General features: G+C 35.3%; 1 protein-coding gene across 2 annotated transcripts; it reads left to right on the top strand.

Moving 5' to 3' along the window:
* The first annotated feature begins 15744 nt into the window (after window positions 1-15744).
* LOC130748421 (protein PNS1) lies at window positions 15745-19153 on the top strand. 2 transcript variants are annotated; one of them, XM_057601646.1, is made up of 5 exons: window positions 15745-15898; window positions 15990-16328; window positions 16550-17461; window positions 18109-18342; window positions 18444-19153. In XM_057601646.1, the coding sequence occupies exons 1-5, from the start codon at window positions 15878-15880 to the stop codon at window positions 18621-18623; spliced, it is 1686 nt and encodes a 561-aa protein (XP_057457629.1). In that variant the 5' UTR covers window positions 15745-15877; the 3' UTR covers window positions 18624-19153. The 2 variants fall into 2 exon arrangements, with proteins under 2 accessions (XP_057457629.1, XP_057457628.1); XM_057601645.1 differs by having other exon boundaries at window positions 16544-17461.
* Window positions 19154-19571: the final 418 nt, after the last annotated feature.

Genomic DNA, 19571 nt, shown 5'->3' with positions numbered 1-19571 from the left:
TTTTTGTCCTCTACAATTTATTTTGCGAGCGGTTTTTTGTGTGGGCAATCGGGTGCAATGCGATTAAAAAGGCTCTTAACGAATAAAGGTGGTTAGTTTCAGGCTGGCTAAGCTAAAATCATCGGTGATCGAAACCGACCACCTTACTAATGAAAATCATTGAAGTTTGAATTTTGATCATAAATGCTAGAGTATATGCATGTCTCATTTCTGCAACAATTGTGACTTTTTAAATTTAAACTCAACTTGCGTCATTCACGCCTCTCAAATATCAGTCAACGATTTTGTCTCTCTTAAATCTATAGTGGAAAAAGGTCCAACGCCTCCCAAAGACTTAAGCCATAATGTTCCCTCTTCTCAATGTTGAAATCCCGAAACCCTAAAAATAGAAGAGATCAAGAGAGTCACTTATCTATCTTTGTGCCAATGCATCTAGCTCTTTCTCATTCCTCCTCCTTAATATTATTTGTATCTCTCTCTCTCTCTCACACACACACACACACACACACAAATTTTTTTCTTCTTTGTTCTCCTATCTTAAATTTTCTTCTTCTTTGTTCTCTTATCTTGGCTTGGTCTTCATGCTAGATGATCGATTTCATCTTTGGATGATGGATCGATTTCTTCCTTGGCAGTTCTACAGCCACAACGAATCTTGTTGCCGAACCATCCATGAGTTTCTTCAATAGTTCCTCCATTCAAATTTCCCTCACTAGAGTTACCATTTTCCTTTCCCTACATCTTTAGCTTCTCATTCATGTCATCCTCCCCATTCCTAAATTAAAGAAATCAAATATTTTTCCATCTAGGTTAAGAAAAATCAAATCTTTTTCAATTTAGGTTAACAAAATCCAAGCTTTATTAATGAGCGCATCAATTCACACATTCAGCAAAGGATTTTTGAGGTCATCTTCGCTAGAGGGGGGCGTTGTTTTAAGGGAAAATATAAGTTTTCTCACATTTCACAATGAATGCGACATCCTAATCTGTAATTTTTTGTTCTTTTCAAATTTATATTGGTTCTGAAAAACATATCAACCCACTCATGTTAGCCATTTACCCACTTAGCTCGAACCCGTCATACCTGAATGTACAAACAAACGTGATTGGTTTAAAATATGGTTGACATCGTTTTCTTCTACTTTCCATTATTGAACATGAAATTTTTGAACAAGAACCCGCCTGGTGCTCACCCCATCTTGAAGTTTTCATCTGAGCAATGGTTCACACGATCAGTTTGACTTAGATTATCACGCGTCATTCAAAGATTGGACCATGATACCTTCAATCATAGAAACACTACTGATTCAACACGCTATTTCCCAACTATAAAAGGATTGGGTTCGGGTAGACTCAAGTTTAACTAGTAGAATCAAAACCTAAATGACCTCACGATTTACTATACAAAAAATAAATCATTCTATAGAAGTTCAAACTAATCAAACAACTTCAGTTTAGGTCGATTCGATTTCCTTATTGTTCATTTATGGACCTGAACCAATCCAATTCGATATTAAATTGGTTGGTTTGGGTCAAGTGTTCTAGTTCTAGATTTAATAATATTTTATTCCAAAATGAGTAGAAATTTTTAAAATAAATTATTGCAAAATCATAGGGTTCTTTTTTTGTAAAATATATATTTAGAACAACAACAAACGCAAAGACAAAACTGAAACAAGGATTTCATCATTCAAAATCACATATTCATTGTCCTCCAACACCACTCAAAAGTGTTTTGGTGGATCAACTTAAATAGAAAGTTTTAGACTAAACTAGAATTAGACTTTAGTTCGAGTGTTTTGGTGGATCAACTTAAATAGAAAGTTTTAGATTAAGCTAGAATTAGACTTTAGTGTCGGTTAGAGGTGGTTAGAATTCCGTTAGTAAGTTAAAGGTTGGTTAGTTGTTTACTTAGAAGGTAAAGTAGTTTTTATTTCCTGTATATAAACCTTAAATGTATCAGTTGTATAGTTTGATTAATTGAGAAATATGAGAATTACTTTTCGCTCACCTTTATATTTTCTCTCTCTATCACTATGGTTATCAATTCATCTTTGCTTCTCTGATTCGTTTCCTATTTTGATTCAATCTACTTTTCTTGCTTTCGGATGCTGCTGCTTGTATCAAGCTGTTTTTCAAATTCATACAAACTCAGTTTGACAAGCTGTTGGGCCGCAAGAGGATAAACCGGGGGATTATCACATTGGGCTTACATGAGCACACCAAAGCGGATTTGACACCACATCTTTCACCCAAAACCTTAAGGCAATTGGTGTATGGGTCCTCTCACTTATAAAGTGCTCATCCTTCCTCTAACCATCCAATGTGGGACTTCTTTACTCACACTTGACATCCCAACACAAGCAAATAAAACAATTGAGATCTGATAATGCACCAGAACTGTTGTTAAGAGATTTTTTGCAGGAACAAGGTACAACACATCAATTTTCATGTCCACAGAATTCTGTTTTGGAAAGGAAGCATCAACACCTACTCAAGCTAGGTCACTTATGTTTCAATCCAGGGTACCAATTCATTTTTGGGGAGAATGTGTGGTAACTGCCACCTTCTTAATAAATAGATCACACCAACACCAGTCCTTGATCATATTTCTCCTTATGAGTCTTCATATGGAGGCTCCGGACTATTCTCATTTCAAGGTGTTTGGCTGCCTGTGTTTTGCTTCAGTTCAGCCACCTAACAGAACAAAGTTCACACCAAGGTTTGTGCCAGCAGTTTTCATGGGATATCCTCTTGGGTATAAAGGCTACAAGATGTATGATTTGCAGTCCAAACAGTTCCTAATCTCTAGAGATGTTGTCTTCCATGAGGATCAATTCCCCTTCCATACAATTACCACATCTGCTCAGGCACCAGATATCTTTTCTGATCTTGTGGTTCCAAAACCACTTACTGATGTTCCTTTTATATATCCTGCCCAACCTATACAGGAAGCTTCTAGTAATCACGCTCCAGATACACTTGAACAGGATCAGCCAACTATGATTCCGGTTAGAAGGACCTCCAGAATTTCAAGGCCACCATCCTATCTTCAAGATTACATTTTTCAAACCACTTACCAAATTCAGAATTATCTCACTTATAGCAAGTTGAATCAGCATTACAGGTCATATATTCTCAATGTCTCAGAGATATATGAACCTCAGTTCTATCATCAAGCTATTAGGTATCCTTATTGGAGGCAAGCCATGAAGGAGAAAATTGATGCATTAGAAGCTAATGGCACCTGGTCCCTAGTTTCTACTCCTCCAGATAAGCAACTCATTGGCTGTAAGTGGATTTACAAGGTTAAATATAAGGCTGGTGGCTCTCTAGAAAGATATAAAGCTCGACTTGTGGCCAAGGGATACACTCAACAAGCTGGGGTTGATTTTTTGGATACCTTTTCTCCTGTGGCCAAATTAACTACTGTGAGAGTTCTACTTAGCATGGCAGCTGCAAAGGGTTGGCACTTGATGCAACTTGATATCAACTACGCTTTTCTAAATGGTGATCTATTTGAGGATGTGTTTATGCAGCTCCCTCTTGGTTACCGTGCACCTAGACCAGGCCTAGTGTGCAAGCTACATAAATCATTGTATGGTCTTAAGCAGGCCTCAAGGCAATGGTTTATCAAATTCTCATCTGCTCAATCTCACAAGGTTTTAAGCAAGCTACTGCTGATTACTCATTATTCACTCATGGAACAGGAAATTCATTAGTCATTCTACTTGTATATGTAGATGACATTATTCTTGCAGGACCAAATCTCACTGAGATAACGAAGATTCAGTCCCTGCTACAGCAGACGAATCTCAAGGTTATTGGTGACCTCAAGTATTTCTTAGGTCTTGAAATTGTTAGAATTAAATCTGGTATTTTACTTTCTCAAAAACCATATTGCTACGAGCAATCGTCTGAGCGTTTGGGTATGGTTTTTGATTGCTCAGACGATGCTGCTACGCACCAAATTGCTTCCCAGATCATTGCTCGTAGATGTTCTTAGGGTGTTTATGGTAGTCTTGAGGGTTTTATCTTTGTTCTTGGGGACCTTGCTAGGCTTATGGTTTTTTTCCTGATTTTTCAGGTGGTTGTCTTTAGGCTTGGGGTTGGTTGTTTCTTCTTAGGGATTTAGCAGGGCTGGCTGTTGTTTATTTTTTGGGTTGGTTTAGGAAGTTATTTTTTGGTGGTCTTTTGCATCCTCTTGAGGCGGATTGTATATCTCTGACTTTTTCCTCATTAATACTAATAATATTTGCTTTCGAAAAAAAAGAAGATAAATTGCACTAATTCCTACCTTTCAAATACTACAATAAGTGATGTATTCTGTAACGCCTCAATTTCTCAACTGAGGAATCACATTAGAAACCTATCAAAGTCTAAGAACTATTTCGTAATCCTAAGAAAACACGATATCATTTTTTTTTGAAAACAACTAAACACAGTTGAATACATAACATAGCCTTAATTAAACAACTCGTTCCCGACATAGAGTAATAGTAACCTTCGATAACATAAGCAAGGTTCAGAATAAGTACGCACACTTAAACAGTGGCGAAAGTAGGGTTTTAGTAATGGAGTTTTCAGAAGACGAAGAAGACTCAAAGCGTAAACTACCAAGAGAAAACTAAACAGCTTCTTCCATCTCTGCTCCGCCACTTATTATCCCTCCTCCATCTCGATCATAGCTAAGCATCGTCGGAAGGCTCTCCATCGCCTAATAGCGTTAAGCGCCCAAACAACAAATAGGAAACAGAAAGGGTTAACTCCATGCAAATTACCACATATAAAGAGAAAACATGTTGATCGAATTCAATATCAAAGCATGATAATCAAACTAATAACTCATTTCAACACATAGGGTTAGACGTTAGTTCCCTATAATGCAACTATATGTTGCTATCAAAATGGATCGATCAACAACGTCTCACAAGACGGGACAATCACGTGCGACATAACCACCTCATTGCCACTTAACGCCACAACGGACGGGACAATCGCACAGGACACAACCACCTCATTGCCTCTTTAGAACATCTCGAAAGATGGGACGATCTCGTGGGACACAACCACCTCATCGCCACTTTATAACGCCTCAAAAGACGGGACAATCACGTGGGACACAACCATCTCATTGTCACTTAGGAAAATCTCGAAAGATGGGACGATCGCGTGGGACACAACCACCTCATCGCCACTTAAGTTCCACCCCTCTATGCCTAAGTTAAATCAACAACACCTCGTGACGTCATTAGTCACTTAGTCCGCAGTCACAACTCAGAAATCAAATCAGAATAATCATACATTATTCATAATCTCAACGAACATAAATCAATTCAATGCATACCAGCTCAGTTCAATGACAGAAACCAGTAAACGGTCGAAGCCTCTCAGAAAACGGAGACACGCGTCTCAATAAGTTCACTCGGCCGAAGCCTCCATAAAACATTTGGCACAAGCCTCAGAAACAGTCAACATAAGCAAGCATACCACATCGCAAGCATACCAACATTTCAATCAATTGCCAATCAAGTTTAAACAACTTCATCTCAAACGCAAGCAGTGCGAATAAATCATGCAAGACTCAAAGACATTCTAATACTGAGTTACCTTTACCTTCGTGAGTATAAGTTGTGCATGGAAGTTGCGAATCTAGAACAAGGAAACACAATCATCAACACATGCCCTACTAGAAGCAACACTATCTAATAACACTAGTCAAAACCAGAAAGAAAGCTTTTAAAGCTTCAGAGTTCCTATTTAGGCACGAATGGACAACGAAGACTTCATTCGCTAAAACGTGCATAACTCGAGCTACAGAACTAGGAATGACACGAAACCAAAGCCAAAATTTCGACAATCGAAAGAGCTACACTATAGCTCAGGCCTTACAGACCCAAAAATTATTTTTGAACACGGTACCATAACAAACAGGTTTCGGCCACTTCTAAAAATAGGTTTTCCCGAACTTTTTCTTCGATCTAATTTAATTCCTATGTATTCTTAGGCGAAATCTAGGCCAGGGAAACTCTCAGAAAAATTTTAGAATTCGAAATGCGACTAGGGGTATTTTGGTCAAGATTTTTAGCTCGGAAACTCAAAGTCGGAATTTCAAAAAATAAATTGGATGGGGTTGATGCCAACGACGTTTATGACAACTAATCCTACTGACGCTAAGCACAGTCGATAGTTTTTTGTCCAAAAAGCGGAACCTCAGCATAAAAATGGGTATTTGAGAAGTTTTTGATTTCCTACGACGATCCGGCGAAAATCGGCGAATAACAACCGGATATTCATGCTCTTGGGTTAGTAGGGAAGAGGTTTTGACAGAGAAATCAAGTTATTTGGACAGTTTTACAAAAAGCTCGAAACTTTGAGCATAGAAAGACATAGAGAAAAGCGACAGAATTTACGATCAGAGGTAAGGAATAGCATTAGTACCTCGAGGTCGACGCGTAGCAACGAACAGAGCGACGATCAGACAAGAATCGGCGAAAATCAATTCTCCCCTCCTTCCTCCTCAAGCTCTCGGCCGTGTGTGTGTGTTGGTGGTGATGTTATTTTTTTTTTCAAGCTATTTATAGAAAAGGGAAAACGCGGGAAAATTGAAGTTTCGCGATTCCGATTTTTCCTGCACATTCGTCTGTGAATTATAAGATAGAATTCGGCGACAGAATTTCAGAACTCGAAACAGGTTTCTTGGAATTTAAGCAAACGATTCACTAACGGTGTTAATCGATTTAACCCGAAAAGTTACTTTTTGCAGTTGATGTCAGAAGAGAAAACTTCCTTCTGAAGAAAGGTCGACAACATTGAAAGAAATGGATTTACGCGTGTGGAATCTTCGTTTGAAGCTCCGAATAGAAAAAGTCTTCATCTACAGTTTACTTTAAGGTTCTTGAGCTATCAGAGATTCAGTTTCGGCAGACTCCCAAGAATTGAAATTGATCGTTCGTACAGTCTAAGGTTTCGTGTCGAAACACTTGTCATGGAAAGGAATAAGAGAAATTATTATATTCCTCTGAATATTTTTGAATATCGTTTCTATAGCGCTTTAAGAGCAGATTAGCCCTTTACTAACGCTTTTGCCCTAAGGCGGAAGTGAATGAGACTCATGCTATAACCTATAGCAATTATAGAACTATTCTTAACCATTTCCTGAACTTTCTTCTTCATAACACTAATCCAAATATTAAACACAAGTCAAGTTCTCCTCACGCTTACACAGAATCCTATGCGTGAGTTGGAAATTAATTATTTATTTAATTCTAAAATCTTGGGTCTTACATGTTCCATTTAAGTGAAAAAAATCTAAAAAAAATATGCTTTCACTTATTAAAATTCAAAATAAAAAAACATGCAAAGTGTCAGAAAATGCAAAAAAAAATTTATCTTTCCAAAATCACAAAAATCAAAGATGAATATCTCTTTAAAAAAATCATTTTTCTTAAATCTCTTTTAATCAGTTTGAACTACGTAAGTTTGATGTTTGCTTATGGAGAGTACGTAGGTCGGGAATTTCATTCCCAACCGGTACTCCAAAATAAAAGCCCTTAAGGTTTCGTGTAAATAATATTTTTCTTTCATGTGTAAATACTAAATTAAAAAATATAAAAACAAAATCTTCTTTTTGTGGGGTAAAATAAATATTTTTAAAGTTATTTAATTTTTCGCAATTAATCAAAGATAACCGTTTTTACGGTCGTCGTGTGGTACTAATATCTTCCTATACGTATATGACTTCCGAAATCGAGAACTCTAACACAAACCAATTTTATTTATTTCTTTTGAGGCCCTTTATATTTGATTCTGACACTTTGCCTGATGTACGTTGTAGCTTGTGTCTATTTATTGTAGTTTTTTGATCTTTTGTACCTAATACTAATTAAGACGTTGAATAGCATAAGATCATTAGCTTTTATAACTTTGTCTTTTATCATCATTAAAACTAAACCATGAAATTGTTTTCCCTAACATTTTCTACGGTGGTGGGTGTAGCTTTTTTACATCTATGTTAATCAATCACTAGTGGCACTTGTGATTTTTTACATCTGGTGTTTGCAAAACATTTTGTTTATCTTTTATTCTTATTATGCATCATGAATAAAATATGTTGTATATATATGTTGGACTGGGTGAGCCTTTCACAATCATTGGATCTTACCTAAGATTTAGTCCATAACAACACCATAAGAATCGAAGTTGGGGATGGGGGCGTTCTCCTTCAAAGCAGTGAGCAATGGAGCTCATTTGGTGGACCGGGCAACGAGTGACTTATATATGATCATGGGCGAACAATACAAGAGCCGGTGAGGGTCTCTAGGTCCTGACCAGTATAGACACTTAGACAATTTAGGGGATCCATATCATGGGGCGAATAATTAAGGCCTATGTAAGGGCTCGTAGGTTGAGTATGATAGGCCCAAGAGTCCACTTGAGAATAAGATTTAGGATTTTAACCCACTATAAAAGAGAAAGTCTTATCTTATAATACATATCTTTTACTCATTAATGCTAATGCGGCTAGATTATTACAAAACTCTACTTCTATTAAAGTTTTGAATCTACATTATTCTCTCATTATTCTCTATACATGAACATATGTCTTGCTTAATAAATAACGTCCAATATATGCAAGTAGTAATTCATACAACCCGGGAAAAATAGTATAGAGATCTTAATTATTTGCTTTGTTTCTTTTGACTTTTGCTAAAGTCTTTAGTAAGGTGAAATGCACCTTCAACGTTATATCAAGATCTTGCTGGTGAAGTTAATATATTAGAAGCACAAATTTTAAGAGCATATATGAAAAAATTATACTAAAAGTAATTACCGGAGCTTCTCTACTTAAAATTAAAGAAGTTTATATTGGGTTAAAAGGGAAAATGTTACTTACACACCTTTTATAGAGGTGGAAGAGGTGGAATGAGAAGAGAGATAGGAAGAAAAGAAAAAGTAAGAGAGAGAAAATATGAGATGTGATAGATGATAAGAGGAGAGAGATAGAAACAAAAATAGGTGAAAATGAAGTGTTTAAAAAATGAGGTGTGTATATATCATTGTTGGGGTTAAAAGTGATAATAATATCATTTTAACAAATTTTAGAATTACTACTTCATACATCACACGGGCTCAATCCTAGTTAGGAAAATTTACCTTTTTTTTTACCGGCACATTGTTACAAAGGATAGAGACCATACATGTGTAGAGGAGTTGGATACACGTCACTGAATCAGACTTCAAAGTCCAAACCCTACTACTAGTTGTCGCCTCCCTACTTGTTTTCTTACATTTGACATGAGTTGTTGTACATAGAAGGGAAAAACTATTACCACCTCGTAGCCTATCATCACCCCATTTCTAAAAAAATCACCCCATTTCTAAATTTACCCTTCGCCATTTTAGATATTGCAATTTAAATTATTATATTTATATTTGAAATTAAAAAAATGAGATGTGGTCTTCAAAATTAAAAAAAAAGTAAATGAGTAAAATACATTCACCTCTCAAGGTTTGTGAAAATAACACTTGGTTCTATTCTTATTCAAAAAAAATCTACACTCCACTCTAATAATAATATCAGAATTACACTTAATTTCATTATTTTCTAAAATTTACACTCCACCTCACCACTTTAACCCCATCCAAATAATGCTTACAAAATATTCCTTTAACTCAAAATAAATTTAATTAAATATATATAATAAATAGGTAAAACAAAATAATAAATATATCATCATATATTAGAATGATAAAATAAAATATTAGTAACTGAGGCCGTAATAAATATAAAACTCATCTCATATTTTTTAGAAAATTGAAATGTATATATATAAATAAATAAAAGGAGACTATGCCTTCCTCTTGTTAACAAAATATAAGAGACTATTTTAGAAGACATATATCCGGCATAAATAAATGATCAGTTAGTAGTTTAATTTTAGTAGAATTTGATGACATAAACCGGATATCGAGTACATTCTCCGAGATCCAACCTATATCCTTCCAAGATGCAAGATCTCTCTAAATTAGATGTATTGATGTCTCGTCGAGTATAGCCTCTAAGATCTAACTTACATCATTCCAAGCTCTGAGATACACACACCTTGTTGAGTTAGAAATAATCTTTAGGTCTCGTCGAGTATACCCTCCAAGATTCGACTATATCACTTAGAATACAAAGATCTCGTCAAGTTAAAGGTCTTCAGGTCTCATTGAGGGGCAACCTTCGAGATCCAACTTGCGTCCCTTCAAACTTTGAGATACACATATCTCGTAGACTAAAATGTCTTTACGTATCATCGAGTACAGCCTCCGAGAATCGATGTATACCTTGTCCACCTCCGAGATACAACGATCTCGTCGGGTTTAAGTCTCGTCGAATAACAGCCTCTAAGATCCAACCTACATCCTCCAAAAGCTCTGAGATACAAATTAAAGATCTTGTCGAGTTAAAGAAGATATTTAGGTATCGTAGAGTACAGTCTCCGAGATCCGACCTATATCACTTTGAGATACAAAGATCTTGTTGAGTTAAATGTCTTCAGGTCTCGTTGAGTAACAACATCTTTAGGTCTCGTCGACCTTCAATGTCTCCACCCCGGACCGAGATATTGCGATCTCATCAATCTACACCCTCCGAGTGTTGAGATTTGAGGACTTAACCTTTCAAAACCACAACATATCGCGACATCGCCATAAAAACTTGCATGATAAAGTCAACAAAGGATACTGATGAAAAATATGGACACAAGCCTCCGACCAAAATATGTCCACCGACATACCTTGTAGTTGCCATCACTCATAGTGAAGACTAGAGCTAGGGTACTAACATTCCGATTTTCACATCAACATTTCGCACTTCAATCATTATATCTTATACCTCAATAAACAACTTATCCTATTTATAAGAAAAAGTGAACCACAATATTTTACTTTTTGAAACACTTAATTAATATTAAACTTTCAAAGTTGCCTTAATTTACTTAAGAACTTAAAAAAAAGCATCACTAATGTTTAGAGAGTAAAAAGAGAGATAAAATTCAACTAAAAAACTATTCTTGTCAAACAAACAAAATAATTGAATAATGATTCATAGACATAGGAATAGTAGAAACACCCCAAACACCCATTTTTCCTGCGGATTTGGCCAAATAATACACTGAACTAACCACCTAAATACACATGACTAACCATAAAGCACATAACCGTGTAAAGTTGAAATTCCTAAATTAGGGATTTGGCCAAATAATACACTGAACTAACCACTTAAATACACATGACTAACCATAAAGCACAGAACCGTGTAAAGTTGAAATTCCTAAATTAGGGATTTGGCCAAATAATACACTGAACTAACCACCTAAATACACATGACTAACCATAAAGCACAAAACCGTGTAAAATTGAATTTAGGAATTTCAACTGAGTTTACACGGTTATGTGTTTTATGGTTAGTCATGTGTATTTAGGTGGTTAGTTCAGTGTATTATTTGACCAAATTCACAGGAAAAAAGGGGGTGTTTGGGGTGTTTCTACTATTCCTATGTCTATGAATCATTATTCAAAATAATTAGTTTAAAAAAAAACAAACAAAACAATTAATGCTACACAATTTCAAGTTGATTTTTATAAAAGGAATAAAATAAAGCTCTCATTTAATTCTAATAAACTAGATTTTTCACCCGTGCGTTGCACGGGGCGGGGGAGCATATATCAATTAATTCATACTTTATAAACAAATAAATAAGTATAAATCAGCACAATAATATGACGACGGCTTTTAAAAAGACATAAATTTACATCAATTGACCAAAATATTTAAACGGTTGCCATAAATAGAAGAGCATACACCTGTATAGATTAAATCATGCACTGAATGATATAAAAAATTGATAATAAACCATCAAATAAGAACAACTCCATTATGAAAAGAATTTGAGGTTCTACACAGTTTCGCAATAAATGATATAAAAAATTGATAATAAATCAGCAAAATGATGTCTAGTTGATCCAAGCTATTCTCAAGGAAAACTCCTCTATTTTTTCTTGGACCTGGGCATTGTAAATGGAAAGGAATTAATTACTCTAGCTTACAATAAAAAATCAAACACATAAATCTCATTATATATTGTATAATAACATGAAATTCGATTTAAAAAAAGCATTTACTGAAGACGAAGATAGATAGACGTATTCAATCTACTACAACAATTTAACAATTAAGTTTAAACCAGCAACTATAAATATTAAAATAATGATAAATTAGTTGCCTTCTAGATTTAAAATCAAAAATAGGATAAAGAGGAGGAAAAAACTGACTTACCAATCAAATGTTATTGAAGACCTCTTCATATACAACGTTTCGTGTACAGTTTGAAATTACGTTTGAATGACAGTTTATAGGTCCAACAATAAAATTCATTTTACCCTTCCATGTTAAAATTATCATCAATATTATATGGGGGATTATCAATCTTATAAACAATAATTATCAACTTAGAGTATCAATTCATTATGGGGGAGTTTCAATCTAACAAACTATATAAAATTGTAATTTATTTTTGGAGATCATGAACCGATAAAGAGTTGAACAATAGATAAGATCAAAAGGGAAAAATATAACGAAAAAACTGTTATAGGCATAGTAAGCAACAAAACTTAGATATTAACAAAAAAATAGGCGTCTAGAAGGTATTTAATTAAAAAAAATAGAATTTAAAAAGATATAGATATAAAATTTCAGTTAAGTTCATCATTCTATTTTTTTTAGTTAAACATATGTATTCTGTTCAATGGATAAGGGTTATGAATAACAATTTTTTTGCAAAAAACAATTAATAATAATACAAACAGGGGAAAATGGAATTTGAGACTCAAAATAACTTCTTTCATTCAATTCATTTTCGTTCAGACCAAAAGACAACAAAACAGAGACCTGAATAAACTAATCTGCCATCCCAAAACATACTAATAATAGGCAGATTAAACATTAAGATTGAAATGAAACTGAAAAAATGGAAAACACCACACTGACGAACTAACTAACATCTAGGACTACAAAACAACACACTTAACAGCTTGAAAAGACAACCACAATAACAAAACATCAAAACAACCAACACAACAAAAAACAGTCTTCAGATCTTCTCCTTTTTCATAGCTTTCAGGGGTTTCTTGCAAGTAACTGAGACTCCAACAACTTCGGCATCAGGGGGAATGGACGCTTGGAAGGAGGGGAAATCTGGCTTTCAACAGATACATCCACTTCAGGCTCTTTAGCAGTTTCAGCAACTTGGATAGCTTCAACAGATTCAACACCAACACTCTTCATCTACAATAAAAAGAGACATGATAACGATGTCATTATTTTGCTGTATATAAAGCCAGGAAAAAATTAAATAGAAAACAGAAATATCTTGTATAAACCTTTTCCTTAGACTTCAAATATGTTTTAGTAGATTTCTTAGTTGAACTAATGCAAGCAAGAGGAACAGCAGTAGCTCGAGGAGATTGCTCGCCACTGGAACCATCAGAATCAACAGACTTATTGATGTCTAATTCACCAGCAGGTTCAATCTCTTTTAAGGTCATACCAAGTTTTGCAGATTTATCTTCAACAATCTAAAATAGAATACATAAATATCAATTCACAAAAGAGAACTTAATAATAAACATAAATTTAAGAAGCATATTTATAACTTGTAAAAAATTTACTTTAACTTTTGGAGTTGGATCAGAAGGGACAGGAGAGATTCGCTGAGTATCTGAAATCAAGTCAACAGCAGGAGAATTAGACGTCTCCACAGCATTGGAATTTTCAGCATTAACAAACTCGGCATTAAGATCCTAAATTTATTTCAAAAATTAAATTAACAATCATTGAAACAATTACATCAAAACTGAATTTGTACTCAAAGTAAAGTTTACCTTCACTTTACTTGAAGATGAAGATTCACCCTTCAACACTGAAGTAGGGGTCCCTATAATCAACAATGGAGCAGAACCCTCAATAGATTGTAGGGATGCCTGAAACTGATACATAACCTTTGAGTCTGCCTCTTCAACATCAGGATTAAACAGGATCCTTGTAGCTCCATACACATTTTGAATGCTTGTTATCCCTGACATGCAAAACACATGTTAAGACAATATATATATATTTAGTACATACTACATAATGAGAAAATATTGCATGTGACAACCTCTGAATGGTTTCATCTTTGCAAATTGCACAATAACAACTGCATGAATTAGATGTACCTTGGCATCCATGTAAACTAATTCCATTGAGAACGACAGCTTTGATCCACCGAAGCAAGGACTGACCCACATCCGGTTCACTTTCAACACAATAGTCCAAGTATCCTTTGAAGGGTTAACAGATGAAACATCATCAACCTTGATAGCCATTGAGAAAGAACGCAAAAACAGAAGTAAAGCGATATGAGGAAATAAGAAGGGGAGGATGATGGATTCAATAGCAGAGATGGTCCTTAAATAGGGGAATTAGAGAGAGGATGGTAGAACCCCAAATTCGAATTAGGGTTTAATGAAATGAATTAAGGATTTAGAGTTCCGAAAACAAACCTCGGGTAAGGTTGAGGGGCGGCTGGAATCAAATAAATGGCCACCTTGGGTAAACATCCACAGGATTTGGATCGCCAAACTTGGGGAGAAGCATCACGCGTGCTTGATTAGGTTAGGGAAAAATTGAATTGGGGAAAGAGATGATGGAAATAGAGATGCGTTTAATGTTTGATGGGAGTTTTAGCGTTGGAGAGGGAGAGAGTGCAGAATGGGGGAGTTCTCCAACAATTAATCACGTGAAAAAATCAAAAAATAAAGAATACAGAAAGGAAAGAATATGAAAGAAGGAGTAAATCACTTCTTTTTTATTTGATTTTTTAATTTTAAAAAGTATTAGTTTATCTAAAATTCAATAACTAAATTTTAAAAAGTATTAAATGTATGATATTTGGAAATATTGATAAAATTTATTAATTAAAAAAATATCCTAAATTTATTTAAACCCATAATTTCTAAAAGTAAAAAAGGATCCAAATAGTTAAAAAAAATCTAAATATATTATTATAGTAAAGTTTGATATATATATATATATAATATAATTCTGTTTATTATCATAAATTCAATATAATTATAATTAAGGTATAGATTTATACCAAGAAAAAAAGGTACAGATAAAAATTGATTGATAAAAAAAATGCCAAGAAAGGCTTCATCGAGAATGGGGGAGTAATTTTATGTTTTTTTGGAAACAAACAAAATAGTGGGAGAGACAATGAGTTCTTAATAATGAAGGATGATAGTGGGAGAGAGAATGGTGAGTGGAGCTTGATAAAAAAACATAAAAAATAAGGAAATGCCACGTGTACAGTAAAAAGGAGATAAGAGCTTGTAGAATGCCATGTGGAATTCCACTAAATCTAAGATTATATGAGAGAGCAGAATGCTTGTAGTTGCGACACATCAACATTTGATCCTTTAAACCTTTGCTCTTTTAATAGTATTATTGATTGATTGATACGAGTATAGCTAGGACCCAACCCAAGTCTCCAAATTTTACTCCACAAATTGTCCACGTGCTGTGTTTTCTTTCTCTGACACATGAAACAGTATAGTTGTTCTGTAACCACTGCCGCGCGTGTCCCAACGCGCTGTAGTAGCATCTTGGTGGTTCCTCAACAGTACCACCGGTGGGTCCAACGTAGAACAAACGGTGTAAGCAAGCAATAACTTCGTTAAAACTCCCAAGTGAAAAAAACAGCGAAAGAATCCAGTAACGTCATCTTCCAACAACAACATTCTTGTGACACAAAAACACCGCCACAACCACCGTTGTCGCCGCCGCTTTCAAATGGATGCCGCAGAACCTGCTGTAATGTTCCTGAGCTGTTTCACGTGCTTAAAACTCAAAAGGGTGTTGCAATTTGTATAAAGCTTTACTAATCTTTTTTTTTTGTGGGTAGGTGGTGGCTGAGAGAGAGCATGAAACTGAAGATGGAGAAGAAGAAGTGGGTGCGAGGAAGGAGGAAGAAGGTGTTAGGGACTTGGAGAAAGGGGAAGAAATGGGTGTTGGTGGAGAGAGCAATGATGGTGTTGCTCACAATCACAATGATCATGAAGAGTTTAATCTCTCAAGGTTCAACAGGTTGAACCCCACTAACCCTTTGAGGATTGTCATTAATAGTTCCACTAGAGCTGCAACTCCTTCTCCTGCTGCTGCTGCTCAATCTCAACGTTCTCACCCACGCTCTATTCCAATTCCAACCCAACAACCACAACCACAACCACAACAACATCATCAAGTATGTTCTGTTTTTTTTTTTCTTATTTTGGATTTTTTACTATGTTTCATTTGTGAAGAAATGGCTTGTTCAATGGAGAAATTTACATTTTTTATCTTGTTGTTAAAGATGATTTTATAAAGGGGTTCCCTGATTCTTACCAAGTACTTGTGTTATTGTTATTTTTATTTACTTTTTTACTTTTTTAGTTTGATGGATTATGTTTTCTTTTTCAGCATCAGCAGCAACCAGTGACCCTGAATTCCAGAAAATATACCAATAGAATATCCTTGTTTCTGTTTGTTGTCCACATGTTTATAGCTATTGCTCTTGTGGGTTTTCTTGTATTCAAGGGGGTTCAAGGGCTTATACTAGAATCAGAATCTATGAAGAGGAAAAAGAAAAACATGTTAAAGTTTTTCCTTCCTCAAGTGGAAGCTGCTTCTTTCATGAGCATAATTCTTGCTTTTATTTGGCAACAAGCAATCAGAAAATGGCCCACGTTTATGGTCCATTTCATATTGTGGTTCACTTTTGTGATGTCTCTGGCTGCTGGGATTCTTCTAATTTGCTTCCAAAAGCCTCCCACAGATGGTGTTGGGGTTTGTTTCATTGCTTTTGCAATTGGCAATGGCTTATATGCTTGTTGGGCTAGTAACAGAATCAAGTTTTGTTGTAAGATCTTGAATTTATCACTTCAACCTTTATCCAAATTCCCTGATTTGAATAAACCCACTTATTACATGCTTGGGGCTGGATTCTTGTGGATATCACTATGGAGTTTAGCAGTGATTGGATCCTTGAATTTTTACTTTCCCCCTTTGGTAATCCTTGCATTGGTGCTGAGTTTGGCTTGGACTACAGAGGTTATGAGGAATGTTGTTAATATCACTGTTAGTAGGGTTATTGCCTTGTATTATCTGAGGGGAATGCAATCTAGCACCCAATTTTGTTTTCTGAGAGCGTTGACCCGGAATCTTGGAAGTGCTTGTTTGGGGTCTCTCTTTGTGCCTGCAATTGAAGCCCTGAGAGTTGTTGCACGGGCGCTGAATTTGCTTGAGGGAGAAGATGAGTTCATGTTTTGTTGTGCTCGTTGTTGTTTGGGAGTCATGGAATCCATTTTCAGAAATGGCAATAGTTGGGCATACGTGCAGGTAACTTCACAAGTAAACAATTAATTGGTAACCTTCATGTACAAGAGTCTTTTCCAGCCAAAGTTATGGTATATGGTTGAGAATTGTTAGTCTTCAAGTAGTGTTAAAATTGAGGCTTTCTTCTTATAGCTTGTTTGGATTAGCTTCTATTTTCTTAGAATCATATCTGAAACTTCAGAAGCTACTTCAGGAAGCTTTTCCCATAATTGAATTTGGCTTTAGAATCAATTGTAGAAGGATTTTCAAATACGCACTAGCTTATTATCAACATATATCCATGGATTTTAGAATTCTGAACAATGAAATTTTCTTTTAATACTTTTTATTAGTTAGTTGTCTTGCACAAAAAATCATCTATAAGCCTAAAATTTTTATTTTGGTTTTTATGCTTGTAAGGTTCTTTCATCATATGGTCCCTACTGGCTTTTAATTTATTGCCATCTCTCTTGTACTAATGTTTCCAGAGCAATCACAATCTAAAAGCTTGTGCTATCTCAAAGTGGTCCTTCCTCCAACTTTATTTTCACTTTATAATAGTACAATTGAGTCAAGAGTGAAAATTAATTATGGAGAGAAGCTTTTGTAAATAGATTTTGAGTACCAATTGTTTAACTGAATTAACTTCTTATCTTAATTCATCTTAACAGATAGCAGCTTATGGAAGAGGTTTTGTAATGGCATCGCAAGAGACTTGGGCCCTATTTGAGAAGGAAGACATGGTGGCAGTTGTAGACTCCGATATAACCAGTTCAATTTGCTTCCTCACAGGAGTTTGCAGTGGCTCAATGTGTGTCATTGTTGTGGCTGCTTGGACTCACACAGTGCACAAAAGTTTCACAGCCACCCTTTCCCTTCTCACATTCTTCATTGGATACCTTTTGGTTGGTACTCCTTATTTGACCACTTTATCATTTTCTATTGTTAGTTTCACAATGAATTATTAGCATGTGATGAAATGATTAACTTGTTGTTGACTTTGCAGACTAGGATTGCCATGGCAGTGCCTCATGCTTGTGTGAGTTGTTACTATGTGTGCTATGCTGAGAATCCAGAGAACAGGTTGTTTGATAAAACAATTAAAGATCGCCAAGCCTTGTTAGAAACTCGCCGTGAAATGGTTGTGCCAACACCAAGGGGAGTTAGGAGGTATACAAAGACTTAGGCGATGATTGGATACCATTTTAGTGCAATATCAATGGACTTTCATCTCACTTTATATCTCGAAGTGGGTGAATATTGACGTTCGTCGGCACTGGAGCCAACGGGTATCCAAAGATAGCCTAGTGTAATTTGCTTTTACCATGTGAGAATTCATGTTAATGGTGGCTTTAAGATATGACATAGCCTTTGGTAGGATGCACCCACTTGTGGGGTGGGTAGGGCATTACCATGACGAAAGGGGTTGAATTGAAGTCCTTAGAAAAATCCATGACGGCTAAGGAATTGTTGAGAATGATCTGGCTTAAACAGATTTTTGTATTGGGATAGAAGGAACGTTGAGTAAAATGAGACTAATCAACAAGGCCACTAAAGAAAGTGACCTTGTGGTCCCGTCCTTGTAATATTATGTATATTTTTTTGCATATATACTTTTAGGATATTCCAAATGGTAAAGTCCCATCATTATTTTATTGTAAGAGGTGCGTAGAAGCCACTAACTTTTATTTATTTATTCTTGGGGTTCTTTATCAATCTCCATGTGTTCTTTTAAAGGGGAAAAGAATATGGTGATTGCATGCTATTCCAATGATATTTTGTCCAATCTGGTGTGGCTACCCCAATGTAAAAGCTATTGTTTTATTGAAATAATAATATGAAATTTTGAAAAGTGTTAAATGTTATTATAAAATCAGTGTGGGAGGTATAAATATCGCTATGGAATAAAATAATATACTTGGTACTTTCTCTCAATATTGACTGTCTTACACATATGAGAGCAATGATATCTAATTGAGGTTATATCTACGATTACCGCATAATCTATATATATTAGAAAAGAACAACTTCTAGCATGACGTGTCGCTCTCACAGGCTAAGTTAGTGACGTGTCGCTCCCAGATTAATTCTCACATAATATTTTACATGTAAGCTCTTTCTCCTTGGCCCCACT

This window comes from Lotus japonicus, chromosome 3 (genome assembly GCF_012489685.1).
Source record: "Lotus japonicus ecotype B-129 chromosome 3, LjGifu_v1.2".
In the NCBI taxonomy this organism is placed as follows: domain Eukaryota; kingdom Viridiplantae; phylum Streptophyta; class Magnoliopsida; order Fabales; family Fabaceae; genus Lotus; species Lotus japonicus.
Note: the sequence above shows the minus strand (reverse complement) of the source record. Positions and strands in the feature narration are given on the sequence as shown.